This window comes from Gadus chalcogrammus, chromosome 7 (assembly GCF_026213295.1).
Source record: "Gadus chalcogrammus isolate NIFS_2021 chromosome 7, NIFS_Gcha_1.0, whole genome shotgun sequence".
In the NCBI taxonomy this organism is placed as follows: Eukaryota; Metazoa; Chordata; class Actinopteri; order Gadiformes; family Gadidae; genus Gadus; species Gadus chalcogrammus.
This window is the reverse complement of record NC_079418.1, coordinates 19,714,133-19,724,132: the sequence shown is the minus strand read 5'-3', so window position 1 is coordinate 19,724,132 and position 10,000 is coordinate 19,714,133. Positions and strand designations below refer to the sequence as shown.

General features: G+C 44.4%; 1 protein-coding gene across 2 annotated transcripts in view; it reads right to left on the bottom strand.

Moving 5' to 3' along the window:
* LOC130385828 (vacuole membrane protein 1-like) overlaps positions 1-10,000 on the bottom strand; it is a 61,643-nt gene that overhangs the window by 14,191 nt on the left and 37,452 nt on the right. For both annotated transcript variants that reach the window (XM_056594544.1, XM_056594545.1), the window contains exon 11: positions 9,283-9,344. In XM_056594544.1, the coding sequence (XP_056450519.1) occupies positions 9,283-9,344 (62 nt within the window). The remainder of the gene's footprint in view (positions 1-9,282; positions 9,345-10,000) is intronic.

Here is a 10,000-nt window from a genome sequence, read left to right as displayed (position 1 = left end):
GATGCAATAAGACAAAATGATTGTCTCATTCTTGCAGAATTTCTCCTGCTACAGTCAGATCGTCTCAGATACGGCCCAAATTACTGCCTGGGGCTCATTCGGGTTCAAACTCTCAACCCCATATTCCAACATCTGTTGATTAGACATGTCCAGCCCTTTGAGCTTGTGCATTCATTACACTAATAAAAAAATAAATTATGCACATTAAAATACCTCCCTATCCAAGACGAGTCCAGCTAGACTTCAATTTTAATCTAATCCAAACAACAATTACAGGAAAAGTTCAACAGAGCGGACGCCTTAATGTCTGGTTCAACATGGGGGGGGGGAGCTACAGATATTTTCCGGGAACAGTCTGCCTTCAAACCCCCAGGCCTGATCTAGGGTTCCCCATGCGGCCCCCCGCGGTGAAAGAGACCCTGTGGGGCCCCTCTCAGGCTTCCGGTGTTCACAGAGGATCAAGCAGGAGGGGTCTGAGGACAGAGCCACCTGCACTCCCTTTGTGCTGGTGATGCTCTCCGGGCTGCGCCATGGACTAGGATGGAAATGGCGGCATTCTTTCGTTGGAAAAGTAGAATCCCACTCACTCCCCCACTCCCCCATCACCCAAAGGTTTCCACTGACTTCTTGTGGGCAGAGCTTATCTCTCAATGTATCTCTGTCTCTCTCAGGCCCCATCCACACGGAGCCGAAACGGGCGAAAACGATCCGGTTTCGTTTTATGCGGTTCAGGAATATCTCCGTAGAGATGGAGTCATTGCGAAACCGCATCGAGCTGTAGAAACACGGTAGTAAATATTTAAGGTGCTGATTCTCCACAGAAAAAGTGGAGCGCATCAAGCCTGCGCGCATACAGCCTGTGAGCTGTATACAAACATTCAGTCACGAGGAGATTCAACCTTTTAAACTGAGCAGAAATTATTTTTTAATGTACAGTTAGTAATTAAATTTATCAAGGGGCTTTATTTAAAGCTACAAAAAGAATACAAATAAAATAATAAATAAAAAATTCTGCTCTTCTCCTTCTGGACGGTCTGCCGAAACGCACAAGACTTATGCGGTTTCACCAAAAAATCGGCTTTGTGTGGATGGGGCCTCAGTCGCTGTGTTTCACCCTCCATCTCTGTACTGCTTAAGAGAGAGAGTGTGTGTGTGTGTGTGTGTGTGTGTGTGTGTGTGTGTGTGTGTGTGTGTGTGTGTGTGTGTGTGTGTGTGTGTGTGTGTGTGTGTGTGTGTGTGTGTGTTGTACGCAGGGATAACACCCCTGCCCCCCCCACACACACACACACACACACACACACACACACACACACACACACACACACACACACACACACACACACACACACACACACACACACACACACACACCCACACCCACACACACACACACACTCCTCAAGACCCTCGTCTTGAAAACAAAACGGCACACACTGCCAAGAGACAAGAGCCGCCCAGTTGGTTGAAGCCGTCATGGCTTGACTGCGGGGTTCACTACAAACTTTTCAGGGCACCAAGCCGAGAAGGGAGACAAAGCGAGTCGCGTGCCACCTGAATGGACGAGGTTCCTTTTGAGCCTGTCTCTTTGTCAGTCTCTCTGTCTCTCTCTCCCTCTCGGTCTCTCTCTTTTTGTCTGTCTCCCTCTCGGTCTCTCTCTTTTTGTCTCTCTCTCTCTCTCTCTTTCTGTTGATCTGTCTATGTCTCTCTTGTAGTCTTTATGTCTCCCTTTGTCTGTATGTATCTCTCTGTCTGTCTCTCTCTCTATCTGGCTCTGTGTGTCCCTCTCCATCTCAGACGCTGTGTCAGCTGATTCCTCCACTGCAATGAAAGGAGGAATCCTTTGGCCCGTACTTCAGAAACCCTCTGCCGCCCCCCCCCCCCCAGACAGACTGACAGGCAGACCAGTGAATCAGCACATTAAGGCCCCAGCGGTCCCACAGAAGATGGCCCCCAGTCCGTCTGTCCTGTATTTTGTTTTTGTTTTCACCCCGTGTGTGTTTTCCCCGCACATCATCACATCTGGCCGGTGGTGCAATCACTTATACCCTAGCCGGAGCCAGACATCACCCTGAACATCAGGCAGGCTGGCTGGATCCCCTAATTGTTCATCTGTCTGTCTGTATTTTATGACAATGACGGCCATAGAATCTGAAGACAAACTTATTTTCTTTATTTTTAATAGATATCAGCTTTTTCTGGAACAACATTGGTATGAAGACCATAAGTTACTGACCATACGTGTGTGTGTGTGTGTGTGTGTGTGTGTGTGTGTGTGTGTGTGTGTGTGTGTGTGTGTGTGTGTGTGTGTCTGTGTGTGTGTGTGTGTGCGTGTGTGTGTGTCTGTGTCTGTGTGTCTGTGTGTGTGTGTGTGTGTGTGTGTGTGTGTGTGTGTGTGTCTGTGTGTGTGTGTGTGTGTGTGTGTGTGTGTGTGTGTGTGTGTGTGTGTGTGTGTGATGAGTACGGAGGATGAGTGCAATCTATCTCTAAAGAAACCAAGTACTAATATTTTGATCATGTGCGTTTGTGTGTGTGTGGGGGGGGGGTGTATAAGAGAAAGTTTATCATTGCGAGACGTGAAACCTGACAGAGATTACTATAAAATGTGTGTGTGTGTGTGTTAGTACTAGTTAAAGATAGACACAGTAACGTGAGTAGACAAAGCAGATTTACTCCCTATGAAGAGAGTTGGCAAGGATGAAGTTCATATTAACACAAACACACACACATCCAATACATCAACTCTAAATTGCTGAATATAAAATAACAGTAAAAAGTTAAACTGCTTCAGGAGCCCAAAAAGCTGATGACTACAGCTATTGTAGACCCCTGAAACTAAACAACCAGAGTGTGGATGTGTCAGCGAGCGACCGTAGAGACATCTGGAGATTAGTCACAGGAAGTGAGAAAGCTAACAAGTCTGATCAGATAGACAACTCTTTCTGAGCTGCTTATCAGTTGACTGGGTCAGAGAGACATCGGGGCTCTCGGGTTTTACGACGGTTTATGGCTCTCGTCTATCTTTTCTTTTTTTTACAAGTCACTGAAGCGTTCCGTGGTCACCGGTGGCCTGCATTTATCAGTTCCTGCCCTGTACGGGGAGGATGAAAGAAGCAATTCCAAAATGGATGCCCTCACAGAGACCGGCTGTCAATAGTGATAAACCATCAGGGCCATCATGTGTTTCATTCACATCTACATCAAACAATAGCTTGGTTTCCAAATCTCCCTGGGAGATGGTAACCTGTTCATCAGAGGATAATGCGTTCCAGTCAGGAAGGGAAGAAACAAGTATTGTTTTAATTTATGTTTTGAACAGGATCAACGTTTTATATCTGGACGAAAATACTTGCTAGGCCATTGTTTCTTGTTGAGAGGAGTGAGGCAAACGTCTCATCTCTTTGGGTGTTTTGCTAACACGTTGTCCCAGGGATCCAGTCCAGGTTACACAAGCTTTTCCACTCAACGTTACTCAGAGAACGACAGGCGGTTCTTTCCACTGAAGAGACCCGACGCAGCATTCGATGACTCCAGCTACAGTAGCACAAGATATACTGAAGAAGGGCTATATATATTGGCAGAAAAGTTGCTTTAAAAATAATGTGTTAAGTATTGCTGGAGCTAGAAAAGCTAGTACTGATTAGTGCAGAGGTAAATAACCAAGAGTAAATACAGAATTCCTTTGTCACTAAATTATACTAATCAAACCTAAGCCAATATTTCATAATTTATGGATGTTATAAAGGATCATAACTTAAGCCTGATAATTGATGCCTGAATTTTTCTTGCAGAAAAGGCTCAGTATTCAATATCTATACTCTTATCTTTCACATTTGAGGAGTAAACATTCAAAAGTCTTTAATTAATAGATGGAGGTTTTGGTTTTTATATCAGGTCAAGCTACTCAATTCAAGAAATGTGCTTGCTCAAATTATGATCTTTACTTTCTGAGAAAAAGATTCCCCCTTCCACCATCCACTCAGATATGATTTTAAGATCAAAGTCTCCCTCTTTTAGAGAAATCTCTTCTCATTGGTATGTGGGAACGGAACCGCATTAGAGATTAGTCATGAACAGGGTAATCTCTGATATTAGCCACCTACAATCCACAATTCAGAAATCTGGAAGGGGTTTTGAATCGTAGACTTATTAAATAAACATAAATAGAGAACAAAATAAGTGTCCTTATAAGACTTGAAACTTTTCTATGACTGTTCGATACATTATTTCACACTACAAAACAGAAAAACTTAAAAATAGTCAAATAATATTTTTTGACCCTTCGGCATAAATGTAGGCATCTTTGAGACAATTTTGGCAAACCATAGTATAATCTTGATTCACCCTTCTGGTAGGTTATGAAAACAGTTGCACTACCCGCCGTCAGCACCTAAGCGGCTCAAGTTGTGCAATTCTACCATTCACCTGACGAGCTGCAAACCGGAAATAATGAATGCAGTCATGTGAAGATGGAGGCACAACAAACCAAAGTCCAGCAATGAATTCCAGAAACTCACGAAGGAGAAAAAAAACAACTCATAGGGAACACAGGCTATCTCAATCTGAAAAACACAACATCATTCATTAGTTCAAGCCTCAATGACAAATGGCCAAATGAAAACCACACCGCTATTTAAGCAGGAGGGACCAATTGACTAATACTACAGTGAAACATGTTTCATATCTATGCCAAAAAAATATATCAAATGAAAGAGTTGATTAAGATCCCATCACTAAACCAAACATCGATTTCCACCAATGATTGATGACGGCAATATATACAGTGGGGCAAAAAAGTATTTAGTCAGCCACCAATTGTGCAAGTTCTCCCACTTAAAAAGATGAGAGAGGCCTGTCATTTTTATCATAGGTATACCTCAGCTATGAGAGACAAAATGAAAAAAAAAAAATCTAGAAAATCACATTGTCTGATTTTTAAAGAAATTATTTGCAAATTATGGTGGAAAATAAGTATTTGGTCAATAACAAAAGGTCATCTCAATACTTTGTTACATGCCCTTTGTTGGCAATGACAGAGGTCAAACGTTTTCTGTAAGTCTTTACAAGGTTTTCACACACTGCTGCTGCGTTTTGGCCCATTCCTCCATGCAGATCTCCTCTAGAGCAGTGATGTTTTTGGACCTTTGCTGGGCAACACAGACTTTCAACTCCCTCCAAAGATTTTCTATGGGGTTGAGATCTGGAGACTGGCTAGGCCACTCCAGGACCTTGAAATGCTTCTTACGAAGCCACTCCTTCATTGCCCGGGCGGTGTGTTTGGGGTCATTGTCATGCTGAAAGACCCAGCCACGTTTCATCTTCAGTGCCCTTGCTGATGGAAGGAGGTTTTCACTCAAAATCTCACGATACATGGCCCCATTCATTCTTTCCGTCACACGGATCAGACGTCCTGGTCCCTTGGCAGAAAAACAGCCCCAAAGCATGATGTTTCCACCCCCATGCTTCACTGTAGGTATGGTGTTCTTTGGATGCAACTCAGCATTCTTTCTCCTCCAAACACGACGAGTTGAGTTTTTACCAAAAAGTTCTATTTTGGTTTCATCTGACCATATGACATTCTCCCAATCCTGTTCTGGATCATCCAAATGCTCTCTAGCAAACTTCAAACGGGCCCGGACATGCACTGGCTTTAGCAGGGAGACACGTCTGGCACTGCAGGATTTGAGTCCCTGGCGGCGTAGTGTGTTAGTGATGGTAGCCTTTGTTACTTTGGTCCCAGCTCTCTGGAGGTCATTCACTAGGTCCTCCCGTGTGGTTCTGGGATTTTTCTTCACCGTTCTTGTGATCATTTTGACCCCACGGGGTGAGATCTTGCGTGGAGCCCCAGATCGAGGGAGATTATCAGTCGTCTTGTATGTCTTCCATTTCCTAATAATTGCTCCCACAGTTGATTTATTCACACCAAGCTGCTTACCTATTGCAGATTCAGACTTCCCAGCCTGGTGCAGGTCTACAATTGTGTTTCTGGTGTCCTTTGACAGCTCTTTGGTCTTGGCCATAGTGGAGTTTGGCGTGTGACTGTTTGTGGTTGTGGACAGGTGTCTTTTATACTGATAAGGCGTTCAAACAGGTGCCATTAATACAGGTAACGAGTGGAGGACAGAGGAGCCTCTTAAAGAAGAAGTTACAGGTCTGTGACAGCCAGAAATCTTGCTGATTTGTAGGTGACCAAATACTTATTTTCCACCATAATTTGCAAATAAATTCTTAAAAAAATCAGACAATGTGATTTTCTGGATTTTTTTTTTCATTTTATCTCTCATAGCTGAGGTATACCTATGAAAAAAAAAAAAATTACAGGCCTCTCTCATCTTTTTAAGTGGGAGAACTTGCACAATTGGTGGCTGACTAAATACTTTTTTGCCCCACTGTATATATATATATTTAAAAAGCAAAACAATCCATGTGCTTTTAATGTTAATATTTGTTCAGAAAACTGTTACTCAGGGAACAGTTTGTTTCCTGACAGTAATAAGGATATACTTCTAGCCCAGAGCATCATAAAGCAGCAGAAACAGGTGCTGGAGCAACCTAGGATAGCTCTATTCAAACATTTGTCTATTTATGTTCAAATAAATGCCAAAAAACAAATCTGTTGAGTCAGTGCAATTCCAAAATAACTATGTGTGTGTGTGTGTGTGTGTGTGTGTGTGTGTGTGTGTGTGTGTGTGTGTGTGTGTGTGTGTGTGTGTGTGTGTGTGTGTGTGTGTGTGTGTGTGTGTGTGTGTGTTTGTGTGTGTGTGTGCGTGCGTGAGTGTGTTTGTGTGTGTGTGTTGGCGCGCACATGTGGGTAGGCCTACAAGCGTCTGTGCCTGCGTATGATTGGGTTCGAGGCTGCGACACGTCTAGTAGAATATCAAAAGTGAATCTGAATCCGAATGTAAGCGGCTCACAACTGTGAAGCGAACGTCCATTCACATCAGGCAGTAGTGAGCGGCGGTGTGTGTAACGAGAGAGACAGAAACTAGACAGAAACGAGTCAAGGTGAAAAGGCCTTAGCCAGGAAGGAAAGCGACGGTTAACAGGTTAACATGTGTGGGGGGGGACTTCCCTTTACGCAACACCTAGTGAGTCACAGTGAAACCATCATCAACCACACACACACACACACACACACACACACACACACACACACACACACACACACACACACACACACACACACACACACACACACACAAAGTAGTTTCAAGACATTTGTAAATGTAACAACAACAGGGAACACTAGAGTATGCTTATGGTCTCCGTAGAAATGTCCTTCCAGAAAAAGATAAGCAGGAATTGACCAAAATTTTGCCCTCAAATTATTTTGAAAACAAACCGAAAAAGTAAAGTGAAAGCAATCCGATGTGGCAGAGATGTAAGATGGCACAATTGTAGGTTCTGATTACAACACTGGAAATAGAGAGCGCGAGTGTGTGTGTGTGTGTGTGTGTGTGTGTGTGTGTGTGTGTGTGTGTGTGTGTGTGTGTGTGTGTGTGTGTGTGTGTGTGTGTGTGTGTGTGACCAAGAGTGTAAGAGTCTCTCCTTTCACCTTCTTTTTGACTCACCTGCTTTCCGAGAAATAAACGTGTGTGTGTGTTTCTTCGCTATGTTGTGTGCTGCAAGCACCATCCTGTGTGAGGACAGTTTCCTTCTGATTGGCTGAACATGATAGTGTACTGTGCAGGTTAGCGTACTGTAGCGTAGCATGGCACTAGAAGGTGATCTGAAAGCTTAGGAAACAGGCTTTTTGTGTTTGGTAGAAGCAAAATAAGCATGTGAATGGCTCATAGTTAGGTTTATTTTTATTTCACATCACACAAACACACACACAAGCACACACGCACATATACGCACGCACATTTGCACGCAAACACACACACACACAAACACACACACAGACAAACCGATTCAAACTGATTCATTATTGCATCACATGAACATTTTGAACACTTCATGCCAACACACTCACACCCACACACACACACACACACACACACACACACACACACACACATTTACTCACACAAACACACACACACATACACACACTCACTCACTCACACACAATAAAAAAGCAGAAACACCAACATGCTTTTGAATAGATACTTGACTCTGACGCAGAAGCAGTAACCCTTAGAGGGGGAGGGTGTGACTATGACTACTTAAAGGTGTAGGTGAACTGATATGGGTGAGCTGGGTGCTGAGTGCATGGAGAGGGACCTGCAGGTACTTCTGCCAGGTGCCAGGGGTGGCAGCTGCCCCCAGCGCACCTGGTGGGAGTGGCCCTTATTGTGTACAGCACACACACACACACACACACACACACACACACACACACACACACACACACACACACACACACACACACACACACACACACACACACACACACACTATTATAATGTACTCTCAAGGACTCTCTTTACTTTCATGATCACACACATACACATACACAGACACACAAACACAGTGTCAAAATGCTCAGTCATTTTCAAGGCCGAAAATGAGTCAAATAGCATTGGTGAAACATATTCTTCACAAATGCATACACACACAGACACAGACAGACACACACACACAGACACACACTGACACACACACACACATTTTGTTTGACTCAAAATAGGTGGAAGTTGACTGGGTTCTGACAACAGCCGTGTGAAATATGATGTGGTCCTTTCCCCCTCTGCCAGCCAAAACATTTTCCAAACACTTTACAGGAAACACACTCTACAAGACCTGCCTTTCCTATGATATCAGGTGGAGATAAGACACTGGGCTTCGCTATGGAACCAGGGATCCACCTTAGCAGGCAGAACGAATGCGGAGGCAGAGCCAGAGCCATGCTAATCTCCTGCTGTGACGGAGGGCCTGCATGTCTGTGCACATACTCCTCCAGTCAGCGCATCCAAACCCAGCCATCGCCATCAAATCTACCAAGCGCCTCCGAGAACTAGTCCAGCAACAACCAATGGCAAATGACTGCAAGAAACCCCAAGACGACGGAGTACTTTGGAAGTTATCACAGTATTACACAGTAATTTACTCATATAGACACACCTTATTTTCTGTGGAAAAGGATGTGTGTGTGTGTGTGTGTGTGTGTGTGTGTGTGTGTGTGTGTGTGTGTGTGTGTGTGTGTGTGTGTGTGTGTGTGTGTGTGTGTGTGTGTCTACTAGTGTGTGTGTGTGTGTGTGTGTGTGTGTGTGTGTGTGTGTGTGTGTGTGTGTGTGTGTGTGTGTGTGTGTGTGCGTGGTATGTGGGGGTGTGCACACTCACCCGATGAGAGTGACCATCTGTTCCACTATGTGCCTGCTGAAGGTGACGATCACAAACAGTTTCTGTATGACAAAGAGAGAGAGAGAGAGAGAGAGAGAGAGAGAGAGAGAGAGAGAGAGAGAGAGAGAGAGAGAGAGAGAGAGAGAGAGAGAGAGAGAGATAATTAGTCACTCACCCATGAGCTCACTGTTCAGGGGCACCTTACAGGGCCATGCACCCACTGTTTATACACCACATCTCCCCCCCCCCCCCATACCCCCTCAGACCATGAAAGACTAAACTGGCACCTTAGAATATTGTGAACTTGGTAGATATTGCGTCTGAATCCAGTCTTTTTTTTTTAATTACCCTTATCAATTCAATGACACGCTCCAATGGGTTGGGCTTTGATCTAGTGTTCTTTGGGAGGTTCGGGTGACATATCACCCAGGCAACACCGCGCAGAGAGCGGAATTTCACCGGCAACACTGGACACCAAAGTATATTCAGTGATTGTTTTTAGTGTATTATTAACACAACAACACAGCCAAACTACAGTGCACACCGCAAACACATCTAACGGACACAACTTTTCAGCCATGAGTGGAAGCTAGCTGTATTGACCGTCAGAAAAAAACGGTTCATTAGTTCCCTGGAGTGCAACCTCCCCCCCCGCCCCCCCTAACTGAAAGCAGATATTCTGAACAAGATGGTGGCCAGAAGAGAAGGGGAGGAAAAT